Genomic DNA, 18619 nt, shown 5'->3' with positions numbered 1-18619 from the left:
AGCATACACAAAGTTTACAGGCAGAAGACTTCAGACCATCCAGAAAAATTAAAGATATGCCCATGGTTTTGGGCACAGAAATTCTTTCAGGCCTCTGAATATGAATTGTTGCCTATTTTTCCATTTACACTAACTATTCTAACAAGATATAGTAGCTTGACTACTGACCTGGGACCAGATGAGATGCAATTCATTTTCTTCCTATCAGCTCCCGGTGCTGTGCTATGGACTGGTAACCAAACCAGCCCTTCTGCTGTTGCTGAACAGCACCTGCACAGCCTCAAAGAAGTACGTCCACGCTCCATCTGCATGGTAACTTGTTATGCAGTGGTTTGACCAATCCGACAAGATTCACAATCATTTCATTACCTTTCTAACATTGACCACTCCCGTACTAAGCGAAGAATATTTGCACAAAGTGTTGTAGAGCAGTTTGCTCTCAAAACACCACTTCCTACTTAAAACACTCACATGGATATGCAACTGCTTGCTGCTCTCGTTGCACAACCTTTACTTTCTGTGTCCATAATCCACAGAGGGAACATTCCAACAACTGGCTAGATGCTTTGCTTTGTTTTTACATTAAAGTGAACTAGTGATATTGAAATAATAATTACCTCTCATCGTTGAGCTTTCTGAAATTTTGCTGCACACTAATTATTAGTTTTAGGATTTGTCTTAAACACCACCACCAACAAAAGAAGATTGTAACAGTGACAAGAAAGCAATACTTTTCACACTATTAAATAAACAAACTGGAATATTCAGCTCCTGTAGATTTCTAAGAGATGCTTAAAGCCTATGACGTCTTAAAAATACAAAACAAGTACAGGTTTTGCTGTTATGTCAGTACAGCAATCAAGTGGTTTTACTCCCATCTTCACGTGAACACGGAAAACAGAAAACATTGTACTTCTGCACACTTAAGACCACACTGAAACACAGGAAAGCAACTCACATTCACACTCTGTGTCTACCACTGCCATACCTGGTCCATTTTACTCCAAGTAGAACATTGACTCATTTCTACAACACAGAACCACAGAATGGCTTAGGCTGGAAGTGACCTTAAGGATCACTCAGTTCCAACTCCTGAGATGGGGATGGAACTAGACTGAGTTACGCATTTGTGCAGTTATAATTAATTATGCTAGCTAGGAATAAAAACCACACACAGGTCCCTGACAGCTAAATTGAAATAAGTTCACTGATACATACACAGAAGACTTTGATAAAGCAGCCAGACACTGGTCACTGTTAAGGAAGACAGGAACAACAGGTAGTAATGATGGTTCCCAACACCTACATTCGAGTCAAGGAAGAAGACAAAAACCAGCATGACATTTTAAGAATTTTGCAGTACTTGTATTTCTCCTCCACAGGAAAAAGAATCTAAAGCACTTCTACTATTGGTAGGAACCTCTGCTGTCCTCAAGACATTTTGACAAAGCAGATCTCTCTCAACTTTCTCCTGTAAGCCATTTCAGTTTATATAATAGAATCAGTTCTGGTAAAGTCAGCCAGCATTTGTCTCTTCTTTAGAGCACATCGCTGTTAGCTGGATGGGGACTCATTATGCTAACACAGCTCTGCCCATGCACTGCAACAGTTGTCTTAGAAAACTGAAAAATCTGTACTGTTCAATTTCATTGCTTCACCTTGATGCATCCTAAAATTGCTAGCTCTTAAAAAAATAGATTTTTATCAGGTAAGACTCTCGGGCAACTCTCAGTAACCCCTTCAGTCTCTACAGTGTGTTCTTGCAGGTTTGCTCTTTAAGTAGATAAATGTTATTTCTGCAACATCTCTTAAGGCATGAAATTTTCAGCTTTGATAAAGCAAAGACTCTTACCTATGCACTGTGCAATCCACAGAGAATGCGGATCATATCTGGCTACACATGAATCACAAGGAACACAGTGCACAGATCTCAAAGGCTTCCTTACCTGTTTGAGCGCAAAGGAAAAGAACACAGTCAGAGTAAAAGCAGCTGCTTTGACCAAAGCTCAGAGCATCACCTCATGGGCACTAGCATATTTTATAACTATTAGTATAAAGTGGGCCTCCAAAACAGAACACAGATGAGAAGTTTTCTAAATCTTACAAAAAAAAAAAAAGAAAGAAAAAGATGGAATTTCTATTGTTTTTTTTAAAAATTAAGAATGAAACCCAACGATCTGAAAACTGCTTTGCCACCAGAAGTGAGAAAATGAAATCTAGCCCAGAACAAGCAGCGTATGTAGCACTCGTATGACAAGGAGAAAAACAGGTATTGTACTGAACTACTACTGACTGAAAAACAGGTTTAAAAAAAGCAAAGGAATATCAAAACCTTACTTACAAGACATGACGTGCAGAATGTTCTGAAGTCCAAGCACCCTGCTTCTGCTAGAGCTGCAATGTTCTGAAAGACAGAACAGTTTCTGCGTGCACTTGGATCACGTTTTATGGGACCTATGAAGATTTGTATGTGAGGCCTTTTGCAGACACTGAGCACTTGGAGTGCCGAGCAACAACATGTGGAAATACCTGCGGTTCTGGAACAGAGAAAAGGTCCACAAGAAGGCAAGGACTGGTGCAACCTCACTCACAATGAATTATTTAGAAAAGCAGTCCTCCCCCACACAGTCAGCCAGACTTCAAAAGGGATGAGGACAGAAACTTTTTCAACACCATTGCAAAAAGACTGGTAAATATTGCCTATCTTGCCCTGATAAGCACTCAGTGCTTCTTTGTAGGCACCAGATAGCCAATATTTACCAGTTCTGTGGCAACAATGTCAAAAAAGTTAAAATTGCAGTTTAATCTCCCTGGCAAGCAGGAGAAACATAACCACATGGAGAACAAAAGGAGACTGTAAACCACACAGATTCACAGTCACTAGCTTAAAGGACAGAACAAGTAACCTCCTACTGACTGGTAGTCCATTTCCTTTTTCTGTCATTGTTAAACACAGCTAGAAAATACTGAATATGAGAAGATGTTCATCATTGCTAGCCTTCAGTACAGAGAACCTTAGGAAAGCACTGTACCTCCTTCTCACCAGAGACAGCTAGAACAAAAACCTTACAAGACTGTTATTTATTAAGTGAAGTATCTGTGACTTTATGCCATAGGTTATAGCAAAGGCTGACCGCTAACATAGGGAAGTTGTGATAAATAAGTATGAACATACTTGGCAATAGAGTCACACTGGATTGCCCAAGCAACCATAGAAAGTCATCTGCTCCACACTCTCGTTCTTCTAACCTCCTTTGAACATCTCTGATGCTCAGTCTGCATGGACAGAAAACCGTATTTAAATAAATTGTTATTCAAGTTTTAAATACATACTTTTCCAACTTCTTTTTCAGAAACTCAGATGCAACACGTTTAATTCAAATATTTTTCATTACTAGAATCTCTTGACACTTCTGAGAAAGAACACCTCAGATTTCCTTCTTTGTACTAACTTACCTTTGGAATGAGTACCAAATCCAAAAGCCACTTGGGCTAGCATTCAGAACACTCTTGACCCTTTTCTTTCTTTTGCAGTTTGCTACGCAAAGAATTTTGGTCCCAAAGGAATTGGTTTTGGTGGCCTCACTCAAGTGGAAAAGAAAGAATGTGAGTGAAAAGGAGTGGATGCAACAGAGTCAACCTGCTGCTGATCTCAGCAGAAAATAGGTGTCAAGTAAAACAAAATCACCTACTGCTTATAACCTAGGACATTCATTAAGTAATTTCCATCACGCAGGAAAAACTCACAAGCTTGTACCTTAACATATTCTTAGAACAGCTTAAGAAAGGTACACTGATCAAATCAGATTCATGTTTACCATAAAAGTGAACAGCGACAAGAACTTCTGTTCATGAAACACTGTTGCTCCTTACACTAGTATTTACCACAGTTCAGACTCAAAACTTAAGGAGTCAGCACACTGTCCCATTCAGACAGACATACCCTATGAAGCACAGGGGTCAGAGTCTTCTGATCTAGGCCAGTTTCCTCCTAGTGTTTTGAAGATTTTGACGTTATTTCGACTAGGACAGAGTAGACATCATTCACTTGGACATATAGTTTAGAGGAACTTGAAGTTCACAGCCTTCTGAAGAAAAAGCAAGTTTTCTTAGAATACAGTGTTTCAGTTTTGTTATTGTACATTTTTCAAGCTAAACAAAGTACTCATATTGAAGTAAACAAAAATGTGAAGCAATTTGTTTGCGCTTATGTCCCACGATGCCACAACTACTGCATTTCAGAGGGAAGATTACATCTCCCATTCCTTACCCGCAAGAACTCTGTTCCATTACTGTTTTATTCTGCACTGTCAGCATTGAACTTTGGTTTTCTGATCTCAATCTGCTTCTCTGCCAGTTTTTATTATGAAGTATTTTGACTCCCAACACACTGCCCAGCCTGCCACGCTGGAATGATGCTGCAGCCTTTGCATCTTGTGAACGTGACTGATGTGGTAGATCTGTGCATGCCGGTGAGAATAGTTGTCTTTTCCATATATGCTAATACTTTCTATCATCTCCTTATCAATTTTCAGAAGCTAACAGGGCATACACACAAGCAAAATGTAAGGCAAACAGCCTTTTACTTATGGCTTTGTGCTTACCTGTTCTTAAACACTTCCCTGGTGATATATCTCACGAATCTGTTTCAACCTGTAAAATATTCTTAGAAGCATTAAAATTCTGCTTTGTCACAAGTAAAACACCCAAATACAGAGTGTCATTAGGTTGTGTTCACAATCTAAGATAACCACTTACAGGCCAATTTTGATATTGAAGTCTGAACTTCCCCCTTCGTTTTTCAAATGCAACTTCATTATTTGCAAAATAATACAAAGGGCACTAACAAAGTTCCCAAATTCTGCCCTAAAAACTACCCTTTGAAGAAGTATATTTAGTGTCACCTTTTCAAATAAAATTTCAAAAAGTGTCAGCTCATGCTATACATAAAGAGGCACAGTAATTGTTTCATACCCGCATCTGCTGTCCCTTACACAAGAAAGTTTTAATATTTAGAACAATAAAAAAATAAAAACAAGCAGATTTTGGAAGAACATAAAAATTAACAAAACATCCAGTTTTATTTCTCGCGCAGCTCAGTAGCTTTAGAAATCAACTAAGAATTCCTACACAGTGAACGTTTTTCTTCTTTATCATGTGAACGTTGTATTGCTTGGTCCAGTCAACTCCACTGGATTTGACCATACAAAACATCTGCATTGAAAGAAGTCTGCAAGATTCTGGAAGGATCCAAGACTGAAAAATGTGAAATACTCATTAATAAACCTACAAAAGACAACAGCAGGCATTAACAATACGTGATCCTTAGGGAAGCAGTAGTTAAGGGATAAAGCTGTGGCAAAGACAGCTCTAAGAGAAGAAACACAACAATGTTTTATTCATCATCACTCCTTTGTTGACATTTTTTAACCTGCGTCACATTTAATAGGGATAGAAGATTAAGTTCAACTCAAATATTTGAAGTTAATGCTAAGTAAGATTTCATCTGCTAGCACATGAGGAAATTAAGATTTTTAGTATAACAGGGAAACTTTGGTAGTAATTTCTTTATGAAGCTAAAATAATTCAGAAAGGGCTGGTTCATAACAAAATCCCTCCCTAGACCTAAAGAACAGACACAGAGAATGATGAATACACTCAAGGACATTGTCCTCTCTGCCTCCCAAGTCGTTTCTGCTAAGAGTAAAAGACATATTCTGGGGCATATACACAGCCACGCAGAAAAAAAAACACAGTAGTTCTTAGGATGGCAGCTTATTCTGCAGCATCAAGGAAGTTCTCTGCCAGGAAAATGAGGTCCAGCTCTTCCTCTTGGCATAACTCAGAACAGGCGTGACTAGCGTGCCCACAGATTGCTCAGGTTTGGCATTCATACAGCAGTGAAGCAGGCCAGACCTGGAGGGAAACACAGCTGAAACACCGCACACTACAGCACTTACTTGTATGGACTTCTCCTGAGTGGAACAGGATGCTTAGAAGATGTGCTCTCCATCAGGAGGTTCATTCTCTCAGGCGAGGTCAGTCCCAAGAATGCAATCTTAGAGAAAGAAAAACACGAGTAACGGCTGAAATATGAACATCACAAATTTAAATACTGGCAATACCAAAAGATAATCTTCAGTGGGGAGGGATTGGGAAGATGTTGGCCATATCTAACCACTAAGTAACTCCTGCCACATTTAAGGACTTAAAAGTTGATCGTAAGTTTCATTTAAGCTGAAAGAGAATCCTAAGCCATGTTAAAAAGCCGTTTCTTAGGTGGTTCAGAAAGCTCTTAACCTCATTTGCTTAGCCAACACCTATTGCTATTGTTATAGCAAAGGCACAAGGCCATACCATGCTTGGCTGAAGCTCATATTCCAATGAGAAGACCGAGGCCAGGAAATAACAGCAACGTGCTGAAGATAAACCCACAGCAGGTTGGGTTTATCATCCAACAACCTACGCTGCTTGATGATACAACTAAAATCTCAAAGATACATTTGATGATAAATGAGTCAATCAGAAGTGCAACCATGGTGCAGCATGTCAGCTTACCTCTTTTTTGTCTTTTTCTGAAGACTTAATATATCCAGGATCAGTCCTCCAGGCTTTATAGAAAAAATAAAGACGACCCACTAGGCTGAACATGACAGGGATCTCAACAATGGCATTGGTCACATGTAACAGTTAGATTAAGGAATATATTCTCTCATTATGTTTTGCCAAATAAATATTCTACAATCAGAGTGTGGTATTTTACCAGCAATACACAAAAACAAAAAGAACGGCACTGACTTCTACAGAGCAAGGGTTTGATAGAAAGAGCAAAACATCACCTCACTAAGCCACAACCCTTAGGAATACTGCTGAGTTCATCATATTCTGCTGAACGTCTACCTTTAACGCCTACAGTAAGAATTCTTGCTTTCGTTTAATTTAGACGACGCCAAGAAAACCTTAGAACGTCACAAAGCAACAGTTAATAACAGGATTTTCATTGCAACAAGCATACGTGTATCCCTCACAAGCATATATGCGATCAGTTCATCAGAATGAATCGTGATCATCCTATTAAGATCTTCATTGGAAACAGAACCAAAAGAAATGCCACTTAAAGGATGAAGTAATCAAAAATGAATTAAATTTGGGTAGCAATGCATTATAGCTGGTTTAGTACTAAATTATTGACATTTTAAGTATCTCCCTAATGGCCTTCCCTTCCCAAGACTTAATCAATAAATAAGCAGGTGCCTTCTGTGTAAGAACACAGTGCTGAAAAGTGAGTGTAAACAATTAAATAGAGGTACTCGTCAGTCCAAGGCCTGTTCAAAGAAAGGTAGAAATGAATGCACTGTGCACTGAGGATGCTGCATAACCTCTGAACAAATGCAGACTGGAGAATGGAAGGTCTGCTTCCAAGGGATACAAATAAATTTGTTTGCCTGACGTTTTTATTTATTTATTTTTAAAGCAGAAGCACGAATACCACCAACTGCCAAATCCTTCTCATTTAGAAATGAGATGCTTTTACAACTTCAATGTGTGATGCACGTGTTATCCAGCTTCACTGCATACCAAAATACATTACTGGATGGTCCCAAAGAGGGAACATGGTCTACATATGGCACCTCCAGGTGACTCTACAACCATGCATATAACAAAGACATTTTGATATCCCAGTAAGATTAAAAAAAAAACCAAACCAAAAACACCAGAACTACACACAAATACCTGTCAAAGAGAAAAGAAGATACGTATTTTCAGTCTGGTTGTAACTTCCATTTAAACACAAAGCTATTTAACCCTGGCCCAACGTAGGTAAAGTAATCTTAACAGACATTCGCAGTCACATGGCATCAGCTGGGACTGTTCGTCACTCCTTGCACAACTGGGCTTACATTTACTAGAAAGTGGAAGGGAAGTTCTACTGCATTACAAAGGATATCAGGCATGAACCAGAAAAACCACGTCACAGACATCCAAAAGACGGAACTTAGCATCAGTGCTGTGGGAAGATACCTCAGATTCTTGACTCCCACAAACTGCCTGAAAGAAGATGAAAATAAAAGAGCATTTTTCTCTCACCCAAAACTGAACTTCGTGGAGTACAGACTTAACGTGGTTGTTTTTTTTAATTGATTTTTAAAACTTCACTCGGTATTCTTTAAGCCTCTGTTAAAGCAAACCAAAATTGCCACTCAGAAGCATGCTTTAGCCAGATGCATAGAGGAACTCGTGATGCAGAAAAAACATCTACTGAGGAGTGTTCTGTTCCAGCCTAATTTTACATATCCGAGCAGCTGCGCATTAGGTGAAAAGGACAAACTCTTATTTATTGACACAACAACAGTACTGCCATTTCAAGGAACACAATTTAGTAACTGCTGTAAGAAATGGGAAATGTGCAAAACAGCTTAGGGTATCACTAGGAGGTCTGGGGAATACAGAGGGTGGGAACGGTACATTGAAACTCATGCTACGTTGCAAATACAGAGGGAAAAGTTTAGATAAAGCACATTTATAAACTTCATAAATGGGTATCTCGGTATCTCAGCTTCTGTCAGGTGCGGGCATTCAGTAACACCCTCTTTATCATTAAAACCAGCTAACATGCCACCTCAACACTTGTTTTCTCCTCAGATCTCAAGGATCAGAAACTACAATCTTGACCATCTAAAGACACCACATTTCAAAATCATTATGAAAAGTACATACATTAAATCCTTCACACAATCCTTTCTACAGTAGAGTAAAAAAAAAAAAAACCAAAACAAATCAAAAAACCTTCTAAGTGAAGCTGTAGACTCTGAAAGAACACTGCGTTACGTACCACGTACTGCATCTATTAGAATTAAATACACAGAAAGAGAGAAATCCACAAACCTCACAGACAGAGCCATCCCAACCAGCAGAAAGAGAAGCAGGCATCCTTCAAAAGCCAAGAATCAGAACTTAAGTTCATTACGTATCCTATGGCCCACAACACAGTCAAGCAAGATGCCAGCAGCAGGAACAGCTGTTAAAATGATCATTGTTAAAATATGACAGAATATTGAAAAGCAGGATTGATTCCAATATATACACTTAATATAGAACGAATGCTGAGAGACTCAAGGTAGGTAACAAAGTGACACATCAAACACGGGGGATAAGGAGGGAGGGAAAACAACAACGCAGGGGGGGGAAAGGGGGGAACAAACACCCAAAGAACAGGAAGGTGCTTCTAAAACATTTCATTTTTGAGTGTCCAGGTTTGGAAGCCTAGAAGATCCTGTTGTCAGAATGGAGGTAAGTTACATATTATTCTGAACACAGAACGCTGAAGCTTCCTTCCATTAGTGACATTACCTCGTATTTCTCCATTATTCTCAGTAACCCCTTATTCCTTTTGCTTCTCATTCTTCCTTCCTCCATTAACATATAAATGATGAAGCGATTCTGAGTTTGAATTGGCAAGGTCAAGCGCCGTCTCTCCCCTTAACAACAAAGTTCATTTGGTTATGCACTTAACACATGAATGTCTTCCTTTGTAACAGAAACAAGAAATGAACTGAACTAAAACAAGAACTTACTGGCTTCTTCCCCAAACCCACCATTTTCTTTAAGGCAAAGGTAAAGTAAACTCGCAGTTCTACACGCTTCATCTGGTGCTCTGTAGTTCTAAAGACTGATATTTGCAATCAACTACGTGCACGAATCACTTGCTGAACTGTCTCTCCTAACCTGAAACACTAACAGTCTTTTAGAACATGACAAGCTTACTGAATGTGATCCCTTACTGAAAGGGAGCTTTCTTGTTTATGTTAACTTTTTAAAACCAAACCAGTTACATTCTAAGAGTCATATATTCAAAAAAAAGCAAAACAACTAGCAGATGGAAAAGCTGTGCAGCTGAATACACAAACCAGAATTACTACACTATGCAAGCATCTCTATGGGAATCAATAGTTTTCAACGTTAATAGTTTTTCCTGCCAGATTTTACAAGTCTTAGGACTAAGACTTTCACGTGACGCGCACTTCTGAGTGTACAAACAGGCACTGACAGACACTGATCTTTTCAGGATGCCTACGCTCATCTTTTTCAAGACCTTACAAGGCTCACCAGACACAAAGCAGCATTATTTTTGACAAGCCTGGCTGAAGGCCTTACTTGTGGCCATGCTGTAGAGAACAGCTGACTCAAAGCAAACAAAAAATAAGAGAGAATCTGTGAAGGCTATAATACATTTGGTTGCAGTGATCAGGTGTTCACTAAACTAACATTTCAAACCATCTCCACATTCTTACTTTGTGTCACACCACAAGCAAAGTGCTCAATTCTTTTTGGAAAGCATAAGAACTCTTGCCTTATTCCCCCCATCCATTTCAAAGAACATTCAGAGGGAAAGGGATTCAGGTATTTCTTCATATTCATTTTACCCATTAATACTACACAGATGAAAACGACAGAAACAATGAAAGAAATTGTACCTTGACATTTTTTATGTCCATGTTAGCACCAGCTTCTAGCAGTAGCTCCACTGCACTAACATTTCCTGATGTTACTGCCCAGTGCAGCGCAGTGTTCTTCTGGACGCTGCCCACAGCACTGAGGGAGGGCTTAAACTTTAGTAGAAATCTTGTGGGCTCTGGTCTAGATGAAAACAGAGTTAACAAACAGAACATCGGCTGCATTGGAAACTTTTGAACACTTTATTAACAAAAAACATTGCTAGCATCTGCTGTAAAGTAACAGCAGATACAAACGTGTTGTCTCTCAACAAGCTCATTAGCAACAGAGCCAAGCTTAGAAAACAGAACTCATCCTTCATTTCACCTTCATTTCTAGGAAAGCACAATGATACACCAGCTGGTCCAGCTGCAAACCTAAACTACTTTAAGATAGCTCTTTTGGAGGTGGGTCTTTCTTCACTGTACCAAGTTAGCTGCTTCATCATCTCCTATGTCTTGGATACATAGTATTTTATAACAAGTAGAAGAGAAAAAAATGTCACTCTAACAAGAGTGACACAACCAGAAGAAAAGATTCAGCACTGCACCCAGCAATGAGTGGACAACAGATTCTTTTAAAAGTTATTCCCCACTTAGCCCACCACTTTTTGTGCTGATAACATTAAAGGTGCAAGTCCACTGAAGTCTGCTGTGTCTATGTTCTAGGAATAAGAAAAAGATAGTAAGTGATGATCACGGATTTCAGTAAACAAAGTTAAATGGTCAGATTCTTAGCTACGCAGCCACACCACACCAGCAAAAGGGAACTAAATTGTACCTGCCAGGAAGCCAATTTAAACAATTTTTCTTCCTTCCATGTGTCTTGAACAGCATTCATTTCAGGATATGCTGAGTGCCCATTAAAGTGACTTCAAATTAATCAAATACATCTACAGAATTCCTTCCACTAACAGTATTTCCTGTCCCCTCTTGATAAAAAATACTATAAATTCCACTTTGGAAAGCAACAATAAATATCTCCCTTGTGTAAAGGAATAAAGTGCATAACTGAATGTTCAAGTACATAAAACTGGTTCATTAAAAGAACAAAATACGATCATGTATCAACACATAATTATTTAAATGTAGCACGTATAGCACAGGGCAATACCAAATACATGCTTGTACTTCAGGAGATAACATTTAAATTCCACGAAGCATTTTCAGAGCACAACCAGCTACTTCTAAGCAGAAAATAACACCTGGGACAGTGGCAACGCACATGGCCCAGCATCCCCTCTATGCTTCTGGCCTCTGTCTCCTGATACCAGCTGCTTCATTCTTACTGAGCCAACACACTTCTAACTCCATTGATTCTTTGCCAAAATCTGGCTTCGTCTGGCATTTCAGGGTGTAGCTGTACAAAACAAAAGACAAGGAGAATAATCGTTCAACCATATTTCAAAAGTAGCGTTTAACAATTTTGAATGAGTAGAAGCACTTCATTGGAAGTCCTCCACTGGCATTCACACTCACATGACTAAGAAAACAGCCCAAGATGAAGTCAGATGAGAGCTGTGAGCACCGAAATCCAACATTGGTATCTTCACAGCCGCCCGGTGCCCGAGGAAGGGCCGCTCCCGCCCGGACGAGCCCAGTGCAGAGACGTACAGCGCGCTTCTCCAGGGTCACCCGGCCTCCGCCGCGAACCGAAACCGCGCTCCGATGGCTCCTGGCACCGCAGCGCCGTGCCAAAAGCGAGCGGGGCGCCCACCAGCTGCACGGACCGCGGCCCAGCGCAGCAGTTCGTCTTCGAACTTCACTGCCGGAACGCTCGCTTCCGGCCCGGAAAGAGGAGCAGCCAATCACCGCCGCGGCGAAACCGGAACTGCAGCGGTCACGGGATGCGTGACGGGAGGAAGGCGGAGCCGGAAGGCAGGGCGGTGCCGTCGCGGCGCCATGTTGGGTTGGTCTCCGACTCCACCGTGGCGCCATGTTAGGTGGGTCTCCCACTCCACCGCGGCGCCGGTGAGACACGCAGTGCGGTGGTGACACTGAATCGACGCAACCCGAGGAGGCCCTGATGCCCGCCTAACGCGTGCTGTGGGAGCCCAGCTTGTGCAGCACCAGAGCTGATCCAGGGCAAAGCGTTTATTGGCTCAGCTACATGTAGACCCGTACATGTAGGCTCTTTGGTTTTGGGTTTTTTTCCTCTCTCCTTCCCCTCCCCAGTACGTTTAAAGGCAGTGGAGCTCAGATACACTCCTTGGTTTCCCTCTTGACTTCTGCTACGCACGGTGGGAAATGTGGGTTGCATTGCTCAGCAGTTCTCAGAAGCCACAGACTAGAAAAGTGCAATTGGTCTCAGGTCACAAACTGGCTGGTTTAAATCTGGCCAATCCTGCACTGTTTCCACCAATTTTCCCCTGCTTCAGGGCTCTACAAAACAGCAGCTTCCTCTGGCACTGCTTTTCCTGACTCTGCAGTAGGCTCTCACCAAGCCTTCTCTCTTTCTCCTCTGCAGGGAGCCCTGAGTGCAGGACCGGGGGCTTTTTCTGCTGGCCGAGAGCAACTTCACAGCAAAGAGGAGGCCTTTGTGGTTGGAAGACCTTTCTTTTGGCTAGACAGAAATGCACCGTGGCCGCAGGACCTCCAGTCTCCCACAGACTTAATCCCTGGTGAGAAAGCAGAAACTGCCTTCCCTTTCCCAGCCCACGTTTGGCAGGGTGTGTTCTCCCTGCTCTTCGGAGAGGGCTCAGGGTAGAGAACTGTCTGCAGAGGTCAGGGGACAGCCCGAGTTCTTCCAAAACAAACCGCACCCCAAGGGCTGTTTCCCTAAATGACCTTAACACAGCACATTCCACAGCAAGCAGCGTCAGTCTTTAGTAATAAAGAAAAGTATAAGGGGTGGACTTCAAAAATAATTCAAAGGCAACACAGGAAACAATTTCCTTTTTTCCCGTACTGTACTTCTGATGATTTACTGTTATACTTCGATAAAAGCAGAGGGGTCATGAACTCTACCAGCTGCTAATACATATGCTTGCTATTATATTAGCATAAGGAACAAGCAAGCAGCATTCTATTTTTGTTTATGCTGTCCTATAGTGATAATTTGGTGATATACCATTCCTATGTGGATTCATTTGACCCTGGGACTATCTGTGTGTATTTCTGTCCACGTTCCTTTTTTTTTTCTTTTTTTTCTGAACTTATGCTTTCTCTCAGTTTCCGTGGTGGAACTGCAGTCAAACAAGCATTAGAGTTGCTGGTTTGTTTAAACGGAGAAACCTTGAAAAAAGAAGTGCCAAAGCTGTTTTTTCAGGTTTCAACATTGAGAAATTCTAATTGTGTGGTGAGGACTTCAGTCATTTAATCATTTAGGAGAGAGCGACTAAAGCAACTAAGGAGACTGAAAGCCACAAAAACTAAAGCAACTAAGGAGACTGAAAGCCACAAAAGATAGTCCATTTCCTTGGATGGATACATATTAGGGCCTGGCAGTGCAAATGGCAGAAGAAGCAAAGCAACTTCAGTCTCAGTAACTGCTGAAGTAAACCTGTGCTCTGATTCGCACGGTGGGAAAAGGCTGTGATAACTCAAGTCTGTCAGTTACTGCTGTGTTTGGAATCAACTGAACGTGAAGAATCAGCGCTATTCTGCAAAGCAAACTAACTGCTCCTGAACTGGGAATGTCAGAGAAACATCAGCAACGATGAGCTCATGCAGCTACCAAGAAGGATTTCCAGACCTGATTTGATATCTATGCAGCACTGTACTCCGAAGAGGGACCTCAGGTTTGTACTGTTAGTACAAATTAGCATGTCAGGTCAGCTTTAATTAAAGATAGTGTGCTCATTCATACATTGCAGAACTGAGCTGGGGAACTTGCGTGACACAGTAAAGTAATACAACCAAATTTTTGACCCAGGACATGAACACTATACAGATAAGCACACAGTCCTGGATTTCTTAGAAGACTTTACTTCCCCAAATACCCAAAGTGCTATAAAATCAAAACAGATAAAAAGATAGCCTTTTTTTTTTTCTTAATGTACATGTACATACTTAATGTTGATCTGTTTATATTGCCTTCCATCCATTTGGAATAGTAAAGCACACACACAGTGTTGGTAGACTTGGTGCTTTTGAAAGGAATATGGTAGCCTTGCACTGCCTGTCTTTTCACTGATAAGTCCTGGATGACCAATGGAAGAAATTGCCCAATTAAGGCCAATAAAAAAACCCATCAGCATTTAAAAAATAAAATTGGGGAAATTTGAAGAGAAAGAGCAGTACTGTGAGTAATGAGAGTATTACGCATTCAAACAATTCTTCACAGCAATTTCTGTCACTTCTAACATTAGGCATAGGTCTTTCTGTACTATTTGACATTGGATCGTGGAAGGACTTTTATCTGTTTACCTGATGCAGAATTAGCTGCAGCTGTTGAGGACTTTACCCTGCAGATAACCTAGCTGCTGCAAGTGAGAATTCTTCGTTGGGAGATTGTTAAGCTCAGGGTAGGAAGCAATTGATCGTGAGGTTTTTCAAGCAAGGGGCCAGGTTAAACTGAGTTAAACTGGATTAAACTCACATCCTCTCTGATGTAAGCATGACAGATCCTGGCTCTTCAGGCTTTCCTGCTTTCCATACGCAGTTTCATGTCTGTTTTGATGACTGCATCAGAATGAACTATGTGTGTAGAGCGATTTGCATCTGGCTGGAAAAGAAAGTAGTAACTGCACTGAGGCTTATACTTCTAATACATAAGTGATCCTGGGGGGAGCATTAAAAAGAATTATCAGTTCTGTAAGCTTCCTGCTAACGTGAATGTCAGCAATGCTCTAAGCCACGTGCAACTGATGTCAGCCTTTAAAACTGAATCACTAAAAAGACAACTGAATGTAGACAGTCTTATATGTGCCACATCTTGTGGTGCAGGCACGTTTGGATTTGTTGCCTTCAGAATGCCAAAAAGTACGTCACTATGTGTTCTGCCCTGAAGGGTTATTGAGTGTGTGTGTTAGGTTAGCTTTGGCTCTGATATTTCACATTTATTGATACTGTGCTATCAGTACTTCCAGTCAAATTTTGAGAGCATATGCTGGAAATTCTAAATGTAAGACTGCCGAGATTTGTAACGCTGAAATTGATTTAACTTGGTTTAAAGCCAGTGGGAACATGCAGCAAAAACTCCTGATAATTCCTTGGAGCAATAAAGAAGCTAAAAGTGTGGTATTTTAATACATTGACTTTTGACTCCTGCAGGGAGACAAATACCAAAAGCCAGTGAGCAGGGTGCAACAGGCTGGGCACACTCCAGATTGCCATACATCGACGAGGGGGAATCACAACCTTCTAGCAGGTAGCCGCTACTGACTGCCAGTCGCCCATCTGTAGGTGCCGACGGGAGGCCTTCCCGTGTTTCACAACCTGTCCCTAGATAGTATTGCAATAAGATGGCATCGCTGAGATCTGATCTCCACTTTCAACATAAGGAAGACTGTTAGTTTATAACTCTTGATGCAAAGCTGAAGTTCGGTTGATTCCAACCCAACTTGTAAGAATGCTGACACAATTCTACAGCAGACTGAAGCACACGCGATGCATTTAGGTATTAAACATAGAAGCTCCTCTTTTATAATCTCTAACTCTGTACAGCTCAGTAACTGGCCAGTTACTGCCTCAGCGCTGCGTGTAAAATGCAGTGAAATGTGGTAACTCAGTTGTAGCTTTATTCAGTGACAACAGCAGTGCATGTTGTTGCCTCATGGTGGCAGCCACAAGACATTTTCTGCTCTCAACTGTCAGTGTTCAGATCACTGCTGCTTGCTTAACACAGACAGGCACTGGTCCAGTTTAAATAATGCACTGTCTTTACTGGACGTGAAAAGTGATGTGCAATGGAAAATAGAACTGGAATCGTGTTTTTTTCTGCTACAGTTTGTTCAGGAAGAAAAGCCTGAGAGGAGAGAAATGATTACCTTTTTTTCCTCCTCAAATTACAGATGTGGATCTGCTTTGTGATGATGGAACAGATAATGAAGCTTTTAAAAACTATATTGGGTTACTGTCACGTCTAAATAGGCATTATGCATAATTTACTGCATAGTAACTTCACAGCTCAAGGGAACTTAAAACCTATTAAACACCATATAAAAAGCCATCACCATAAACTTAATAATTCCTTGTTGCAGTGACCACATTTCTTCCATAGGAGTTTTGTGGAGGACCTGAGAATGGTTACAAGAAAACAGCACAGGAAAACTCTTCCAAGTAGAGATAGTGAAATGGGGATTAGATCATTTCAGAAGGGAAAGATATAAATGAAAAAGATTTTGCAGAACTAGGAAGTAACAAATGAAACACCTTGCACAAAAATGTGGGATTATATTCTGGGGCCCATAGAGACTGGAAATTGTTGAAGTAGATTATTTCAATTACTTTTTAAAGCACAGACATTTATTTGTGTTATCCAAGGCTATGAGCTGATAACAAAAGCTGCAAGAGTTAGCTAGCTGACTCAAGTTCGAGGTTTTGACAAAGTTGAGACACACTTTTGTATTAGTTCAGAAGAGTTATGGGAGAGGTGACTAATCCACAGTTGGGTGATGTAGGTGTCCATTTCTGAAGCCTTTTTGGCCAAGCAGGATATTGAACTGGATAGACCTCTGATCTGATCCAGTAAATCCTAGGTGTTCTTATTAAAAATAAAATAAGAAATAAAAGGAAAGTAGTACAGTGTTGTGCAAAACTTCAAGTTAAGCTATAGTTGCAGCAGAGCAAGATAGCTGCTTTCAGGACAAGCATCTGAGTATTCTCCTTGCCCTGGCTCTCCTAAACTTGCCTTTTGCATTATCAGCCACCAGCTGATAAACTCAAAGAGAGTGACCATGTGGAGTTGCTTTGTCCTAACGGGTTCTCTTGCTGTCTAGCAGAAAACACTTAGCAGACCAGGACATCCCTAACCTTTACAAGGTTGGTTCTCTCAAAGATGCTTTTATTAGTTGAAAGTCAGCAGCCTGATTCTGTCTGATGTGCTCTGCTTTGCTTTGCTCATGATATGGCAGGAGAGCTGGCTCTCAATCATGTGTGGTTCAGTTTGGGATGAGTGGCAGTGCAGAATCCTTGGCCGGTGCCCGTGGGCTTCCTTGCAACCCGGGGCACATCAGCTATTGCCTTATCCCTCAGTGCCTCCCTGCTCCCGGCAGTGAGTGGCTGTGCACAGATAACTTGGAAAAGGATCACTGCTTAGGAAAATTGCTCAAGGAATGCGCACAAGCCATTTCATTTTCATTTAATGAACAGTTCTTTGTTTTATTCTAGGGGTGTAAAGGGAGGAAAAGTTAAAATGTGCCTTCTGTGAGCAGCTTTTGGTGGTGTTATTCCTGTGGCCCCATAAAAAGCCCTTGCGCAGCAGTCCTGGAAAACAAATTTAGGAGATAGAAAATATGGAAACGGAATGGCTCCTATCTGTGCCCTTGTTGTCCTCAGGCAGTTAGCAAAGGCTAACTGAGCTTACTTTGTCACTGCATGCTGGCAGATGGTACAACTGATGGGCAATAAAAATCAATGCCCCCTGTGTGTACACATCCCACAAATACAACAGCACAGTATTTAGTTTCAAGTGCAAATTTGTCTGTCTGCTCAGCAAGAGCCAACTCTTGCCTACTGTTGGGAGCTTTGCTCTAGAATTCTGCAAATTCAAACATGGTTTCTTCTGTAAAGCCAGCTGTATGTGCAGTAGAAGGAAAGCATTTCTTCCTCCTTCTAGAAAGCTTCTTATAGACTAGAAAAAATGATGCTGGAGGTGAGGCCCCCAGGCAACAAACATTAAAAGATATAAAATTGAAAAGCACCAGTGTACTGCTGTAAGCGCTGCTACCAACAGCCGTGTGCAGAGAATCTCTAACTAACTCACTAGTTAGCTCAACTAACTTCTGCTTTAACAAATAACTTCTTGTACGCCAGGTTCTTAAACTGGAAAACAAACTTTTCTTCAGTTATATTTTTGTGCATCCGCATTCTGGTATCTGTTATATATCAAGGTAGCAAAATGCCTCCCAAATCTTTGTTCATCACCTTCCCTACCATGAGCTCTACATACAAAGCATAGAAAACATTTTGTGATGCCAAGCTAAATTAAAGCTCTACATATTTATGAAGTGGAGCTGCTTTGA

The 18619-nt window shown here is 41.0% G+C and overlaps 1 protein-coding gene across 1 annotated transcript in view; it reads right to left on the bottom strand.

Moving 5' to 3' along the window:
- Positions 1-222: 222 nt before the first annotated feature.
- Positions 223-18619, bottom strand: part of LOC306947656 (palmitoyltransferase ZDHHC13-like) — a gene marked incomplete at both ends in the record, with an annotated part of 613047 nt that continues 594650 nt past the window's right edge. The window contains 12 exon segments of the mRNA XM_079537034.1: positions 223-341; positions 1219-1302; positions 1853-1946; positions 2342-2404; positions 6559-6683; positions 7940-8045; positions 8883-8933; positions 8939-9019; positions 9352-9453; positions 9455-9478; positions 10476-10643; positions 11099-11158. Of these exon segments, the coding sequence (XP_079393160.1) occupies positions 223-341; positions 1219-1302; positions 1853-1946; positions 2342-2404; positions 6559-6683; positions 7940-8045; positions 8883-8933; positions 8939-9019; positions 9352-9453; positions 9455-9478; positions 10476-10643; positions 11099-11158 (1077 nt within the window).

The sequence above is a fragment of the Tetrao urogallus genome (assembly GCF_951394365.1).
Source record: "Tetrao urogallus genome assembly, chromosome: 6".
Lineage (NCBI taxonomy): Eukaryota > Metazoa > Chordata > Aves > Galliformes > Phasianidae > Tetrao > Tetrao urogallus.
This window is presented reverse-complemented; position numbering and strand designations above follow the sequence as displayed.